The following is a 16,904-nucleotide window of genomic DNA, read 5'->3' on the forward strand; positions in this document are numbered from 1 at the left end:
CATTATTAAATTAAAATATTATTTTAAATAAAAATTAAAGATATATTATATTATTTTAAAATTAAAATAAAGTTATTATTTAATAACATTTATCAAACAAGATAATAAAATGATAATTACCTCTTTAAAATATTTTTATTTAAGATATTTCTTAAAAAACTGTAGTTTAAGAATCAAAACTCATTTTAATATATAAAAGATGATATAGAGTATATAATTTATAATTATATGAATTTTTTTATATAATATTTAAATAAGTTATTAATCCTTGAAAATATTATGTCTTTGATTTTAATTTTTATAATATTTTATTAATGTTAGTTTATACAAAAAACAAAAAAGCATATAGTTTAATAAATAATGTGTTTCTTTTAAAATATAAAAACTAAAATTGAATAATTTAAAAAAAATAAAATCAAATATTTTTAGAAACGAATTGGTTATTTAAGCCAATATATTCAGACATATTTTTATCCATTTTTATTCGTATAAAAATATACTATTGTGTAACTTTTTGATACGTGACATATACTCTTGTTTAAACACATTAATGATGCATTGAAATTTACAGGGAAAAAAAAAACATTGTTAATATTTTTAATTTTAAAATTTCTTAAATGCGTTATAGCTTGATAGCTTCAGAGTTGAGATATTCACATCATTTCATCTTTTTGCTTTACTTTTATCAGGTTGAACCTTATATTTCTGTGTAAGCATGAATAATAGCTTATTAACTTCTGTGTTTTCTGACACAGCAAATGGTCATAATTGTGGGTTGCCATGGTAACATAATGAATGAGAAAATACAACTAGAGTTGCAATGGAACCTTCTTAAAAAGAATAATCCGGTAATAAGGGACAAGTTGTGTGAATCCCCCTTATTGATCTCTCTCATTTCTTTCTACCCCTCTTAAGCTTTTATTTTGTTCCCTCTCATTAAGCCAAAGAACAAGATATTTTTGTACAAACTATTCACATCTATTCTATAGGTTTACATTGGTAACTTTTTTGAAGGTTGAGATTTTGGTGGAGGTGATTCTTAAGCTTTGCTGTATTATATGCTCTAACAAAAACACTTGAGACTCATCTCATGCCATGAAAGCTTTGCAAAATGCAAATTACACTCACAACAGCTCATCTCCTGCAGGAATTCCATCAGACTCAAGTTGTGAAGAAGAGGCTGTTGTGTCAGAGGTAGCATCATCAACACTCAAGTTGGAGAATTCACCACCGAGGGAGGAACTTTCATCTTCGCCACAAACCGAAGGTGCTGGGGATGCTTCCGGCGTGGTGGTAGTAGCAGTGTCAGCAGGTGAAGGAAGTGAATCTGAATCTTCAGTCTGTTGTAGGCTCCAATACATTAAACTGGCTGCAAGAGTGAGAATCATCTTCTGATTTACCTGCCATGAGATCAACAAAGAATCAAGCACATCATAAACAAAGTCAATTTGGAAGGTGTTAGGTAATTTTTTTGGTATCTTTTCCTTATTACATGGTGTATATAAAGTTCTGTAGCAAACATGAATGAAACTAAGGTGACAAACATACCTCCATAATGTCCTCAGGTAACAAAAAGATGGAACAACCAAGCTTTCGCGCAACACTGATTATATAGGTGGCATTCAACTTCTTCTCATCATCTACAATAACAACAAATTAAGCCAATTTAGGAGGGATGAGAAAAATAGCTAAGCCATTACATGTTATACAAAGGACCGTTTTATCTATTATCTATTTATCCCTATGGAAATAGCCAAACGCAAAACGGTAACATTTGAAATAAATCATACCACTTTCACCCTTAGTGACAAGGTTCCAATTGACAACCCTTGGCTCAACAGCACTCAGAAGCTCAAGGAAAAAGAGTCCACTTGATAAGCTCTTGTCCTGTAGATAAAATTACATTAAAAAAAACGTGTCACTCGTAAAACATCATTTTAGTTTACTGTTATTAGGCACTGTTAGCAGGAAACAAAACAGAGAATTTCTTTCAGGAAAAACCTTGAAACTCTCTATGTGAGAAGTTCTGCCAGTGCTCTTCACTTTTCTGTTTGCCCATTTCAGGATATCAGCATCACTGATCTCCTTTCCTTGGGAATGATTTCTCAAATTTTTCAACAGTTGAAGAATTGTGAATCTCATCAGCTGCCACAGTAAAGCTGAAAAATAAAATTCTATGAAAAGTAAGTCTCTTTCAAGGAAGTCACAACTGCAATGCTTGCCAATATTTTTGGTTTGGCCAAAAATTTGGAATACTAACTTTTATCCGTAAAACTGCCACAGAAATAGAAAGATAAAACAGATAGGTGGGAATAGGGGCATAAAAAGCTAAATAAAAGCAAATATGTCCACAACATTCGTGTGGAAGCTATAGTGAGATGAAGAGTTTACCAAGAACAAGCTTCTTATTTCCTTGCACAATGTCATTGCCAGCAACATTGACTAGTGAGAATCTCAGCTCTTTACCAATTTTTATGACCTGATTGCAGTTCTCTACTTTTCTGAATGGCATTTTAATTGGAGGTCTAGTTGCCTGTTTCCAGTTAACTGATCCTGGAAAAATCTTGTCTAGCACTTCTAAAAGTATCCATCTACATGCAGAAAGTAAAAGGAATCAAACACATTAAGAACCTGGTAAATTTATAAATTAAATTTGGATATCGCATTCATTTCCTTTTCCCCAACATGGTGTAGCTGGAAAATTACCAGAAACTTGAAAAAGAAAAACCCAAAGACAAAGATGCACACAAACATATATATGTCTGTGTGTGTGTAAATGTATATGTATATATAAGAGCAATTGCAGGCCTACAGGATCAGTGGATAAATGTGTGCCAATGGCTCCTTTGGTCATTACATTTTGAGATCCAGAAAATTTACATTTTTACACATATATATAAGGCTTTAGATTTCAACAAAATGGTAAATGCAGTTTAAAGAAGGAACACATACCCATTTTTGACATCCTCAAACAGATTATTTACGTAAGTAGAAATTCCAAGGCTATTGATCCACAGCCGGAAGCATCTCTCTTCTCTAGATGTTTGCACATCATCCGTCATCATCTCAGCATATGATATTTTTTTAGTGTCTGTAGATAGACCACTCCTGCATTGTGTAGGGTCCTAATTAAATGACTACAGCAATTGAAAACAAAAGATCCAGAAATCAACATATGTAATGCTGCTAAACCAAAGTATGTTCAGAAAAGTAAGAAGATGATTATTGATTGTCTAGGTCGATTGTAAACTACCTACTCTACTTTTTAATCTCCAAATAATAAAATTATTTGATTTTTTGCCTCAAGGGAACTCAATATTGTTTGTCTTTCTTTGTGCCTCATGTATAAAAACACATACCATAAGATTATTCTAACGCATTGCAATTCCTACAGCTTACCCTACCTACTACCACTCAGATGCATGACAATAATGATTATGATAACAACATGCAGATTAAAAAAAAGGATCGTCCACTCATGAGAACTGCACATGCATATAGAAATTTATTTAAATTATCAAACCGTCTGCATAAAATTAACTATGCAATTCATTTCTTACCTGTGATGAAACAATTGTGCGACAAATGCAAGATTCAAATTTGAGGTACCCTCTGCAATGTCCCTTGAAGTCAGGTATCTTTTGCAACCCATTCTCTCTGCATGATCAAGAACCAGATTTGCCCTATCATTTACATCCTTAGTATCCAAGGTGGCTGGACTACAATGTTCAGGGGCAAGGACATTAAGCAGATAAGCATAAGCCTCTCCATCCTGTGAATATATGGGCATGAACACATAAGGATAATGGATTGATAATAGCTTGATTCAATTTCAAATTGTAGAGGCAAAACTCCCATGAGTTCATGACATTATTGGTATAGAAGTCATAAAGATGTAGGAATCATAATTTTGAAGGAACAAAAATTAGAAAAATTGGAATTTGATTTTTTTATTCCCAGTTGTTATTTAAATTTATGTACTTAAAGCAGCCATTACATAGTTAGAAATTTCACATGAGTGAACATCTTCCAGGTCAAGCCTTACGTACTTAGAAATTCACATTCCATGAAGCATGAAAAATTAAAGATAATTCAAGATTACGTACTTAGAGCAGCCATACATCAAAAGTATAGTGTGTGTGTGTGTACATATAGATGTGCTTATGCATATTCATAAATATGGATATATTCATGTTCGGAACTTCATGTTGCCCATTTATCCATCTTAAGAATAATAAATATGTAAGAGTTCCCACTTTATTTTAATCTAACATATATCTTCACCTTTTATGAATACATTTCACAATATTTTAATGTAACATATACATTTGAGCAATTTCATAAAAAATATTTCACTTAAAAAAACCTATTTTTAGAATATGGGGCTCAATAATACTCAATCTTGACATTGTACCAGGGCTTACCATCTCAAAAGTAAATTTTTTATTATTTTTAGATCATTTATTCTGTTAATAACCATATGCTTTAAACCTTTCTTTCACATAAAGACACAAGGTAAGAAACCTTGAAGAATAAACACAATTTCAAATTCTTCAAAACTCAAATTTATGATAGAGAAGATATAAAATGATACATACCAAAATAAAATGATTAAAAAAATATAGACATTGCACAGCTTTATAACTATCAATACTAAAATTAATTTTAAAAAAAATCCTCAAATTGCATTTATTTAGTTGAACACTTGTACTCATAAGTATACAAAAATAGTTAAAAACAAAATAAACTAATCATAAATTAGTTACTCTAACAAATTTTTTTGAAAAAGTGCTCATATATATACCTTAACATCAGAAGAAAAATTTTTGACAGTTTTCTGGTAACCTCCTCTTTGGAGATGAAAGTTCATCCATTTTAGTAGAACCTTTTCAGGAGACAAATTAAGAAGCTCTTCAATCTCCTGAGACAACAACAAAAAGCAAGATTAATTAGTTATCCTAAAATACATTGTGTAAAATGAAAAAATTAAATTAAATTTAATTGCAATTAAAACAAAAATTAAAGAAGAAATATGCACATGTCCTTACCTGGCTGTCATCAACCAATTCCACAAGTTGAGGTGTCTTCTTAAGGTTGAGATCTGCCAGCAGTTGAATCTGAAATCACCAAGAAAGTGGGAGATGACTAAGTAAACATTTCTAAAGTCAAAAGATCTATTAGGCCATTAAGAAAACAAATAATGTCAGCATACAAGCAAATTCAAGCAACTAAACCAATAAAGAAATAAATGAAATGTGACATTTGAATAGTTACCTTTATGATCTGGGAAATCAACCCTAGAACAAGATGAGGCTGCAACATAAACAACCAAACAATAATGTCATAAAGACTAAATATTAAGAACCTAAGTGAATATGGATAGAAGATTATGGGGAGCTCAGATTGCTAAAACTTACTCTTCCTTCAACTAAGTCTTGTGTACCAATGTTAACCACCGTGCAGCCAATAGCCTTGGCAGAATTGAGGCACAGAGTATGGTTCTCATTTCTCTCCCAAAGAGTAGGATTTCGTTTGGCATTGATGGCTCGGTCATCTATGGTCCCAGGCACAGCAACATTTATGAGCTTACTGCATTAGGCACAACATATATCAAAGCCGGAATATATTAAAGGGCTGTACAATCATACACACATAAGTAAAATGCAACAATCAGCAGACCCTGCTTATATACCACAGAAGAACGCCATCTTTTGCAAGATCAAATATATCGTTTGTAGCTGGGTCCAATGGAAGATATTGCTGCAAAAAGGGATCATCGCCAAGGTAGCTGTTTATGTGGGTGACATAGCAGGCTTTTTCGGATTCACTGATCGTATGAAGAAGGGTGGTTACAGTTTCCTTGAGGAATGATGATGAGTGCTTCCTGCCACCTTGTTTTGCTATAGCTTGGCTTTGCAAATTCAAATATGCCTGCATGAAAAAACGCAATAATTGAAAGTTACATACATTTAGTAACATCCATTATATTTGATGTTATATATAGCACATAAACTGTTCCATTAACAAAACTAATTTAAACGTAACATCCCATTTTTATAATTTCACAAAATGGAAAATGTCATCAAATTTAACAACATTGAAAAAAAGAAAAGTCAGAGAAATGATATTCCTAACCCTTAAGAAGCCTTCAAAATCAACATCATTGGTAAAGTCAGTGCCTGACTCACCCAAGATCCCCCTAATCTCATCCTCACCGTACATATCTCTGAATGCCTTTAGCTGCACCATTAAAGGTGGCAAATCTCCAAACGTAACATTTCCATTCTGATTCTTTAAAGAGACAAACTACAACACCAGAAAGAAGGGCCAAATATAGGTAAAAGAAAAAAAAAACAAGAAGTATGAAAGGCACCACATTTAAAAGAATAATAAAATAGGATCAAAATGTCCAAATGAGCTTACTTTTGATTTCAGGCTGCGAAGTTCAACCTGCGTAAACTGGCTTTGAAGCCATTGATCGGAGACAATAACACCCTCAAATTTTGACATCTTGGAGAATCAATAATACACAACAGATGGCCAACCAAAGCTACAAATTATGTCCCCAAACTACAAAAAGCCCCTAGAAAAGCTTTAAAATATTTGCGTAAACAAACAAGGTGCACTCCTCAACAACCTATTGCCAGATGCAATTTTACACGATCAAATTCTATAACAAAACCCCAAACAATAAGTGGATTAACTCCTAAAGTCACCGATCTGTCCAACGTTATCCTGACAGACTGCACAAACAAAAGATAAGCTTAAAAAAGGAAAACAGAGCAAATATAACACACGAAGGTTAAAAAACAAAAAAGGAGTTTGTTAGATTAGTTATTGAAAATCTCAAACCTCATCACTAAAAAATGGCCAGAAACTCAATTCCATCAAACACACGAAAAGCGTATGACACATTTCACATCTATCTAATTGTTTTTTCACGAACACGGTTAAAGTCTTAATGTTATTACAATCTACCCCTCCACCCCACAAAACAAAATAGAATTTTGACGGTTGAGATCAATGAAGAAGAGAACTTGAGTAAGCACCACGCGGAAACTGGTACATTGTAATTGTTATTTGCAGGGAACACGTTAATAAGTGAATCAGTGAAAGTAATAATGAGGACATACCCATACATAAAAATCAGGTATGGGTTGTTTGAATGTTTGAATGTTCAACTACCCCTCATTATTTCAGAAACAGCACATTGAATGAAGGAACATGATGCCGAGATGCAGAAGAGAAGAGTATGGGAGAGAAGAAAGGATCGATTTTTCTTAGTGGGTAGGCAAAGTGATAGAGAAGAGTAGAGACCCGCACCCCGAACCGTGTGACTCGTATGACTTTGTTTTCTCTTGTTTTTGTTTAGATTCACGTTCGTTTTGTTACGCGCGTGGCTTAACCGCGAGAGTATGGGAACTTATTTAAGTCGCTCTAGGCTTGGCACACGTCACTCTCTGGGTGTATAGTTTTTTTGGTGTTTTCTGCAACCGACTTTGATCTTATTTTGTGATCTCACCAAAACACACCAGTCATCATGCCCACGCTTCTCATCACAGCTGTGATTAGATTTGGGACCAAGTGACCAACACATTACGCAACATTATTATTATTATTATTATTATTATTATTATCATTTTCTAATTATATTCCATCAAATCTCGTGCCCAATTTTCTATTCAACCATGTTATTTTTCCATGGCAATCCAAATCAAGAGATTAATGTTGTTTATTTTAAAGTTTAGTAAAATTAATTTTGGAATATAACTATAGTATCTGTTTTAATCATTTTTAATCATAAAATTTTATTAAAATATGAATTTTTATTAAAATGTAAGAATTAACTTTTTAATGGCATGGACAGGTTTGTCGTAATAACTTTACTCTAGTTTAAATATAAAATTAATTTTACACTTAATTACATATGCTATGAAAACATTCGTTAAATAATTAAGGAATAAAAAAATTATATTAGAGGTATATTAAAGTTTATATCACCACAAGTTTTAATAAAAAATAATTTTCAATTTTCAATTTTCAATTAATAATCTTAAGTTATATTTCAAGGTTGAAAAAAAATTAAAGAGGTAATCTAATCATTCTTAAACTAGCAATTTGTTATATTGATTTCATTTGGCAATTGATTTCCTAATTTTTAGTTTTTTATCAACAATTTTACTTTATTGATTAGTGAAGTCCTTTTTAATCACAAAGTATTATGTAATACAAATGAACAATTAAAAAAGAAGATAAAGTTGACATTAATGTTTGATTCTAATTTATCCTCAGCACATTCCCTTACAACAAGGAAACATTTATAATTCACGCAACTCTCATTTTCCATTTTGTGAAATACATTATTCAATTTGTCATGCATGATTGAGGATTGGCAATGAGATAGAACAATTCAAAAGGTCCCATTAGCAATTAGAACATAAGAAATTACATAAAAAAGCAACTCATAAGAAAGAACAAATAAACAATACTAATTATCTTAAGAGAGAAAAATTTTTAAAAATAAAATTTGAGGGAATTAGTAAAAAGTATATATAACATAAGAGAAAAATAACAACAACTACCGTAGGAAAAATAATAGTCTTATTACTTCTAAAATTTCACATAAAATGAAAATTAAAAAAGGAATAGAATATTTTATTTTTAATAGTCAAACTAATGAACGCTGATTAAAAGACGACTTTTACTTTTCAACACAAAGCATAAACACATGAGTCATACATTTTGGTTTAACAAATACGTAATACATTATTAATATATTTAAAATGCAGGCTTACAAATTACTAGTTAATAATTATTATTTTATAAATAATTTCGTGAAAATTAAAAGAGAATTTTATACTTTCTCACGCGTAAAATAATCATTATTATTAATATTATATTAAATATGGATAATGTATAATAAATAGTAAGAGGTAATAAAATATACAGTAATAAGCACTTATTTTATTTGATAAAAAATGCATAATTTTTCTTTAAAACATACTCCTGTAACAAAATCTCTATGTCAGTTGATCTAATATGCATTATTCTTATAAAAAAAATTCAAATTCAACCTATCAAAAATAATGAGAAAATACAAACAGAAAGGGCTAATTGATTTTGATAATATGTCTTAAAGAAGGTGTAATGATTAGATTGTAAGGGCATAATTAATGAGATTGAGTTAGTGGTGTTCACGCCATAGCGTAGCTAACAGCCACCGCCAAACCGACCGAGAAGTGGTTGCTGTAACCATTGTCGATGACAAAGAGCATGTGCCACCACCACACCACATTCCAATTCTCTATCTTATTATTCTTAATTCTTAACATTAACTTCCATTATTCATTCATGGGGTGGGGTCAGATCAAACAACGATATCATCATAGATCAGCGTCAAACAAAGAAACTGTCAGAAAGGGTTTTGGAGTTTTGCTCAATAGCTTTAAGCCTCGTATAACGGGCCTGGGGTGTTGGAGGTTGAAGATATCAACTTAAATGTTGAAATTGGACCAGATTTGGTTGTACAATGGGCTATCCCTAATTGGGTATTTCTATTATGGATATTTGGGTTTACATATTGAAGAGTTGAAAACAATGAAAATCTAATTTTATAATTATATTTTGAAAGTTTGATTTACATATAGAATTTAGTTTCTAGAAACCTTCCGATAATTTTCAGAAAGTTTATTTTTAAAATTAAATTTTCAGTACTTGTCAATGGTGAATTTTCTTAGTAAAATTAAATTTCCACAACTGAGCCCAAATAACAATAGCAACATACCATTTCAATAATTAATTGTATGTTTTGTATTATTATAGATTATAGTTTGTGCATCAAGTGAGAGTTAATAGTAAAATACAAAAGTAAAAGCACTATTATTAAGTGAAAAAAAAAAAAAAAACTTTTAGTAGAGCTACTAAGAACAAGAAACCTTAGGGGTAGTCTCTCTTTGCATTGCTGGAACAATGGAAATTCAATCACAATAAATCATAGTGATGAATCTACAGTGAAAGACAACCTTGTAATCATTGACATATAATGTCTTCGTCAAAGGGTACATTTGCATTATAACCCTATTCAACATCTGACCAATAGTTATCTGAGATGAAACACAAGGAACTGAGAAGATGATGCCATGTTGATTTATGCAAGGAAGAACTCCAATGGTAAAAGGAGAAAGACAATCTCACAGAAGTCAATTTTCAGATTATTAATAACATTTATCTCATAAACTCAATGAAGCTAAGAATTTGATCCTATATATTGAAGATGAGTTCTCCATGGTGCTAAAAGTTATAATCATACCAATAGTCTCTATGTACATACAGTAAAGATGTAATAGCTTTCTTCACCTACAACGTTAATCTATTTTACTGTATAATTTATTTAAGCCGAGTACAATATTCACAACAACCCACAAACGTTTTGATTCTCATTTTTTTTTGGGGTGATGGTGATTTCAGGTAGTAGAATATTTCCATCACCTACACTTGATCTATTTAAATGTGTAATTTATTGTTAACAAGTGCGATATTCATCATAGCCCATTAGTGTTCTGATTCCAACTTTAGTTTTTGAGATCCTTACAAAGGTATTAGTCACATACCCTTTTAAGCACAAGACTAATTGCACCGAAAGTGTCTCAATGGAGGCGATCATTGCAAAGATCAATCCCTGTTATTATAGGCTCATGAATAGCTTATAAAAAATAATATATAACTTTCATAAATTAATTTTAATAATTTTTTATATAATTTATCAAAGTAAATTGTTTTTAACTTATTTTAATTAAATTTATAACATAAACTATTCCTAAACCCACCATTAGTGCAATATTCATCATATTCCACTAATGTGATATTATCTTTTGGCCATATTCCTCGTATTCCACCAATATTTCCTTATCAACTTTTATGACAATAATTTTTATAATTTATCAAAATGAATTATTTTTAACTTATTTCAATAAATTTTATTATTAAATAATGTTCCCACAAGCAATCTTTATGATTGTCCATGAGTGCAATATTCCTCCTGTCCCACCAATGTTTCATTATCAACTTAATTTTTATTTCATGAATTTAGTAATGCCTAAAGAACAATTTAGGATAGAGAATGAGAACCTCAATCCAGGGTCCCTGAAGTCAATGAAATTAATTCTTCCTCTACGCATAAAAAGTTTTTGTTAACAAAAGAAGGTGGATCAACTTTATAGTTTTTTATTATTCAATTTTTGGCAGTATTATTAAATATCAAACAAAACGCGTAATGAACAGAAACCAAAACAGAGAACTTGTGTGTCTGCATAGAGTCATTAATGATCAGATTCAAGGTAGGCCTTCAACATTATGAACCGTTTTTGTTTATTAGCGAGTAATGGGCCAGCGTAACTTTCGTTTTGTTATGATTACTATCACTATTACAGTGGAAATCTATCTCGTGAACTTCTACCAAAAGCACTCACATGCCACACCTAAGTGTGAGTGAAACTATAGAGGCTAAAAAAATGCAAATAATTATACCAACTATATTCTAAACATCACTATAAATTAACTTCATGAATGCAAAAGAGTATAGTATACTAGACCAAGCTAACTCAACACCTGGTTAATGAGAGAATGGCACAGTCTAGTGGCAACACTTTGGTTCAGTGGCTGGTAGCAGCACTTCTTATTTCCTTGTTGAGTGGTGCCAAACCTTTTCAGATATGTAACATAGACTCAAATCAGCTAAAATTATGTCGTGCAGCAGTTAGTGGTCAAAACCCGCCACCACCAGATGAAAAATGTTGTGCAGTTATTCGCCAGGCCAATTTGCCGTGCCTTTGCGGATACAAGTCCATCCTCCCTTCAATTGGAATAAACCCCAAAAATGCTTTGGCTTTGCCTGGTAAATGTGGTATGAAAAACCCTCCTAATTGTTGAGGTAATAATCTTTAGCCTCAATAGAGTTTGAACTTATAATTAGCTTATGCTTATTTTTGACGAGGTATAGCTTCATGACTCAATCATCTTTGTTATTGCAGCTTAGTGACATAAGTAATGAAGGTCACATCATTTCAAGATCCTATTAGTCTTCACTTGCTTTCATGTGTTTTGTGAACACTGAAGACGCTTTTAAGACAGAATTTGTTACCCCTCAAATAAAGGTGTAGTTTGTTTTAATCAGTGTGCTTTGCCCATAAGTTTTCTGGCAGATGTGTGGTGTGCCAGTATCTGATCTTGCAGATGCTGCAAAAGATTTGATGTATAACAATACAAGATATGATTACTCTTTTTCCTCCATGTCTACAAGAATATCAAGACATCTATTCTATCATTCCCTCTTCCTGAAACTTGTAACATGTTTAATAAAATGTTTGGTTTTTGGGTTCTGAATTAAAGGAGGAAAATCAATAAATGAAACTAGGAGACAGCCTGTATATACACGAGACAGAATACTTAATAAAATCCTTAACGAGACACCGTAGCAATAATTAATAAATATAGATAGTAATGGTCTTCTTCACAACACCTCTATGAGTATGAAAGTGCTTTTCTAAGACACTCTCCAACGTAATTGGTAATCTAGCTTCTTTAAACAAAGCCAACAAAAAACATGGGAGGAAAACATCGAGTAAATAAGTTCTTAGCAATATTAAAGAACCAAAAGAACAAAAAGAATCAACAGCCAATCAGAAGTCAGATTAGAGAGATTTACGTTCTCTATGAATCAGCGTCCAAGGCCATGCACTACTCAGCTTTCTAACAGCCTTGACAAATAGGATTTTATTAAGAACAATCTCGACCTGATTGTCATGCTAGATTTTCTCAGAAAGCCATTATTCACGACAGCATATAATTTCGCAGTTTTCCTCTCTGTCAGGCATTTTAAATTTCTGAGATTGATTTCTAATTTCCAGTCAAAGACCTTCTCAATGTTTCATTTGATTTTCGTTTATTTTAGATATTTGACCAAAAATGGAGTGCACTTCAAATATTTGATCAATGAAGAAAACATTTTCATTTATGTAAAAGTAGAAAAATGAATTACTTAAGGCGTGTGCTCGGCTGCCAAACAACGCTAGAAAGGGTTGAAATAAGGTGGTTAGATAGACAGACAGAAAATTGAATAGACTATATTTGAAGCTGATCCTGTGAATTAACATACTTAAACAAAATGAGACAAATGCATTCGTGAACAAAACATTCTTGCAATGACCGACATATAAACAATGTTTTAAAAATAAATAACTACCAACACTAACAATTGTATGAATTAAATGAAACAAAATTCCAGGGAAATAAAGTATATCATACTCTATTACCTCCTAAAACAAAAGTATAACACATTCATTTTACAAACTTTGAATCAGATCTCCCATGAAATGCAGTGTGATAAGGTTCTTGCCCTTAAGTTTTGTTTACCAAGATGGAAGAAGTGAAGTTGAACGGGAAGGTGTGCAACAAGACATTCTCCACTCATCACATATCCATTTATTCATCCTTTTCACCCTTTTGTTAGGTCTACCTCCAACCATCCTCACAAGCCATTCAGGCTTTCCTATTAAGAGCACGCAACACCCCATGCCCATCCCAAATACCATTCCACATCCATATCCTATAGCCACTGCTTTCCAACCAAATCCAAATTTTTGTTCATCCTGCAAGGCTGATAAAGGTGGAGAATGTTGTTCATGCTTGTTGCTGCATGTTATTGACAATGGGAGTCCACATAACCCCAAATTTCCTTCATAGGAATCATTTGAAAAAGTATTGAACTGTTTTCCTTGAGGTATCTCTCCAACAAGATGGTTTTGAGAAAGATTCAGGACCTCAAGAAAGTTCAAATTGATTAATTCCGTAGGAATCCTGCCGGTGAGCATATTGGAGGAGAGATCCAATGATTCCATGTTTGTCAAATTTCCCATGGATTGGGGAATAGAACCATTGAGTCTGTTATGCGAAAGGTTGAGCCCTTTGAGTGCATGAAGCTCTCCAATAACATCTGAAATCTCCCCTTCAAATTTGTTTTCCGATAAATCAATGTTTACAAAGTTTCTTGGAATTTTCAAGAGCGTCATACTGATCGCTTTTGTTGTTACAGTCACAGAATCAATGTATGTTTGATTCATTGAATTATTCTCCAAGTATGGCAAATTGTAGCCCATTTCCATTGGAAAAACATTCTTCATGGCTTTAAAATTTTTTATGTAGGCTTTTGGTACGGGGCCACTGAAGTTGTTGGATGAGATATCAAAAATAATTAAATTGGGAAATGGATGTTTGGTCTTTAAAAGGGCAAGGGGACCATGCAACTTATTGGCCCGCAAAACCAATACTTTCAAATTTGGTAAAGTTTGAAGCGATTGGGGAAATGTATCTTGTATTTGATTGTTGCCAAGATTTAAGACCTCTAGATTTGTGCAATTGGACAACGATTCTGGCAGAAGACCTTCTAATTGGTTGTCATTAAGATTCAGAGTTGTGAGCTCGTTGTTCTTTGAGAAGTTACTTGGTAAAATGCCATAAAGTTTGTTCATTTGTAGATCCAAAACAGACAGTGATGATAAATTTGCAAGGCATTGTGGAATTGTGCCTGTTAAGGTGTTGTGGGACAAGTTGAGAATCCGAAGTGAACTTGCATTGCAAATTGAGGAAGAGATGTCACCGGCCAATAAGTTGAAACTAAGATCAAGGCCTTTCAACTGGTAGTTCAACGGAAATTGGTCCAATGATGTCAACAGGTTTTGAGAGAAGTTCAAATAATACAATGAACTCATTTCATGTAACCAATTAGGTACTCTTCCAGCAAGTCCGTTATTGGACATGTCTAGATAACCCAAACATGGGAATTTTCCAAATAAATTAGGAAATTCAGTTAAACTTATAGAAGATAAGTCCATTTCTGTTAGGTTAGAAAAACTGTGATTGGAATCAAATGTGAAGTTTAGTGATAATTTACCGTTATGTGAAAGGGAAAGATATGTCAGATATTGAAGTCCGAGTGAAAAGTGGACAGAACCATTCAAGTTGTTTGACGACATATCTAAGTAAATAAGGTTTGCAAGGCTGAAAATTGATTGTGGAATATTTCCATGCAGCTTGTTGTTGGACAAATCTAGATACTGCAAGGAAGATGATGGGATTGCACTTATATCAGTTATATGCACTCTGAAGTGTGTGAAGTGATTAGTGGATAGATCTAAAGACACCAAAGATGGCAAAGACAAACACCAAGAGGGAATTGTCTCGTTTAGTAAGTTGTTATTTAAGCTTAAATCAGTTAGGTTGGAAAGGGCAGTTATTTTGGTAGGCAGAGGGCCCTCTAATTGATTATAAGAACAATCCAAAAGAGAAAGATGAGTTAAGTCAAACAATGAAGATGGGATTTGTCCTCCTAATTTGTTGTCATTGAGACGGACGGCTTCCAAATTGATTAGCCCACCAAACATATCTGGGATTGAACCATCGAGGTTGTTGGATGAGAGATACAAGGAAGTGAGACGGGTGAGGTTAGAGAAAGAGGATGGGATTGAACTGAGTTTGTTGAATGAGAGATCCAAGGAAGTGAGACGTGTGAGGTTAGAGAAAGAGGATGGGATTGAACTGAGCTTGTTGGACGAGAGGTCCAAGGAAGTAAGATGGGTGAGGTTAGAGAAAGAGGATGGGATTGAACTGAGTTTGTTGGACGAGAGATCCAAGGAAGTAAGATGGGTGAGGTTAGAGAAAGAGGATGGGATTGAACCACTGAGTTTGTTGGACGAGAGATCCAAGGAAGTAAGATGGGTGAGGTTAGAGAAAGAGGATGGGATTGAACCACTGAGTTCGTTCCGTGAGAGATCCAAGGAAGTAATATGGGTGAGGTTAGAGAAAGAGGGAGGAATTGATCCTTGGAACTGACATCGTGAAAGATGCAAGATATTGAGAGATGAAGCGAGATTGATTGGTTTGATTGAAGTTGAAGACATATCTGTATAATCCAAAACAAGGTCCCTTAAAAGTGTTGCGTTCTGGAGCAGCCTCTTCCAACTCCTTTCTTTCCATCTTAAATCATAATTGAAAGAGAGATCAAGTGAGGATAATTTTGAAAGGTGTGAGATTTGGATAGGAATTTCACCTTCAATGTTAGAATTAGACAAGTTGAGGTGAGTCAAACTCGTAAGCCCTCCAAAGAGAGATGACAATGGAGATTGAGAGAGATCATTGAAAGCAAGATTGAGAGATTGGAGATGAGAAAGACGGAAAAGGCTACTGTTTGCTTCGATTTTACCAGAAAGCCCACTGCAGGTGAGATCGAGTCCGATCACGTGACCGGATGTGGGATGGCACGTGACCCCAAGCCATGAGCAGCAGTCTGTCCCATTTTTCCATGTTTTTGTCTTGGGATAAACACGTTGACAATCATCAGCATAGTAAGTAGTATCAATGGTAAAAGATGTTTTGAATTGAAGCAAAGCAAAGCTATCATTTGGATTGCATGAGGAATGGGAGGATGACAAAGGGAAGAGTAACAAATGCAAACTCACATGTAAAAGTATAATAAGAAACCACCCCATCAATGATTTCATTCAAACTTTAATACAAAAGAAAAGAAACTAAGGAAAGGGAGAATGGAATGGGAATGTTTAGCAACGCAAATTGATCATACTTATAGCCAAATTTAAAAATTGATACATGCAGTCAAATTGAGCTTTGATTTAGGTACCAGCTTCAAGACCCCTAAAACCCCATTGCTAGTTGCATTGACTTGAAAGTCAATGTCTCTTTCCATGGTTGTCTTTATATATTTTTTTAACAATTTTTCTAATTTGAGTCACATTACATGTAACAAGAAATCATTAAATAATAAATCTTGTATTAATATATTGAATTTATAATTTTTAATAAAAGATTGTTATATATAACTTTTTAATCATATG

General features: G+C 33.0%; 3 protein-coding genes across 8 annotated transcripts; 1 reads left to right on the forward strand and 2 right to left on the reverse strand.

Moving 5' to 3' along the window:
* Window positions 1-761: 761 nt before the first annotated feature.
* Window positions 762-7,398, reverse strand: LOC113846331 (fimbrin-1-like). Of its 6 annotated transcripts, none has more exons than XM_027474449.1 (15): window positions 7,134-7,398; window positions 6,424-6,743; window positions 6,136-6,306; window positions 5,693-5,931; window positions 5,418-5,589; window positions 5,275-5,313; window positions 5,049-5,117; window positions 4,805-4,921; window positions 3,561-3,772; window positions 2,953-3,108; window positions 2,392-2,591; window positions 2,002-2,159; window positions 1,791-1,887; window positions 1,549-1,640; window positions 762-1,400 (listed from the first exon to the last, which is right to left on the reverse strand). In XM_027474449.1, exons 2-15 carry the CDS (start codon window positions 6,508-6,510, stop codon window positions 1,125-1,127), a joined length of 2,085 nt encoding a protein of 694 aa, XP_027330250.1. In that variant the 5' UTR covers window positions 6,511-6,743; window positions 7,134-7,398; the 3' UTR covers window positions 762-1,124. The 6 variants fall into 6 exon arrangements, with proteins under 6 accessions (XP_027330250.1, XP_027330253.1, XP_027330251.1 ...); XM_027474452.1 differs by having other exon boundaries at window positions 7,186-7,339; XM_027474450.1 differs by having other exon boundaries at window positions 6,424-6,735; window positions 7,140-7,312.
* Window positions 7,399-11,622: 4,224 nt separating this feature from the next.
* Window positions 11,623-11,928, forward strand: LOC113874581 (putative lipid-transfer protein DIR1). Its single transcript, XM_027512800.1, has one exon. The coding sequence runs from the start codon at window positions 11,623-11,625 to the stop codon at window positions 11,926-11,928; it is 306 nt and encodes a 101-aa protein (XP_027368601.1).
* A 1,175-nt stretch (window positions 11,929-13,103) lies between these two features.
* Window positions 13,104-16,602, reverse strand: LOC113846675 (receptor-like protein 34). The gene has a single exon (XM_027475195.1). The coding sequence runs from the start codon at window positions 16,551-16,553 to the stop codon at window positions 13,407-13,409; it is 3,147 nt and encodes a 1,048-aa protein (XP_027330996.1). The 5' UTR covers window positions 16,554-16,602; the 3' UTR covers window positions 13,104-13,406.
* Window positions 16,603-16,904: the final 302 nt, after the last annotated feature.

This window comes from Abrus precatorius, unplaced genomic scaffold (assembly GCF_003935025.1).
Source record: "Abrus precatorius isolate BTA unplaced genomic scaffold, Abrus_2018 Scaffold8, whole genome shotgun sequence".
Lineage (NCBI taxonomy): Eukaryota > Viridiplantae > Streptophyta > Magnoliopsida > Fabales > Fabaceae > Abrus > Abrus precatorius.

What these genes read in the sequence shown, in the direction of transcription:
- LOC113846331 (XM_027474449.1), bottom strand. Translation starts at nt 6,510, where the DNA reads ATGTCAAAATTTGAGGGTGTTATTGTCTCCGATCAATGGCTTCAAAGC. An exon ending in TGATTTCCCAGATCATAAAG is followed by an intron (nt 5,118 to 5,274) that starts GTAACTATTCAA and finishes TGGTGATTTCAG; the next exon opens with ATTCAACTGCTGGCAGATCT. An exon ending in TGTCACTAAGGGTGAAAGTG is followed by an intron (nt 1,641 to 1,790) that starts GTATGATTTATT and finishes TTGTTATTGTAG; the next exon opens with ATGATGAGAAGAAGTTGAAT.
- LOC113874581 (XM_027512800.1), top strand. Translation starts at nt 11,623, where the DNA reads ATGGCACAGTCTAGTGGCAACACTTTGGTTCAGTGGCTGGTAGCAGCA.
- LOC113846675 (XM_027475195.1), bottom strand. Translation starts at nt 16,553, where the DNA reads ATGAAATCATTGATGGGGTGGTTTCTTATTATACTTTTACATGTGAGT.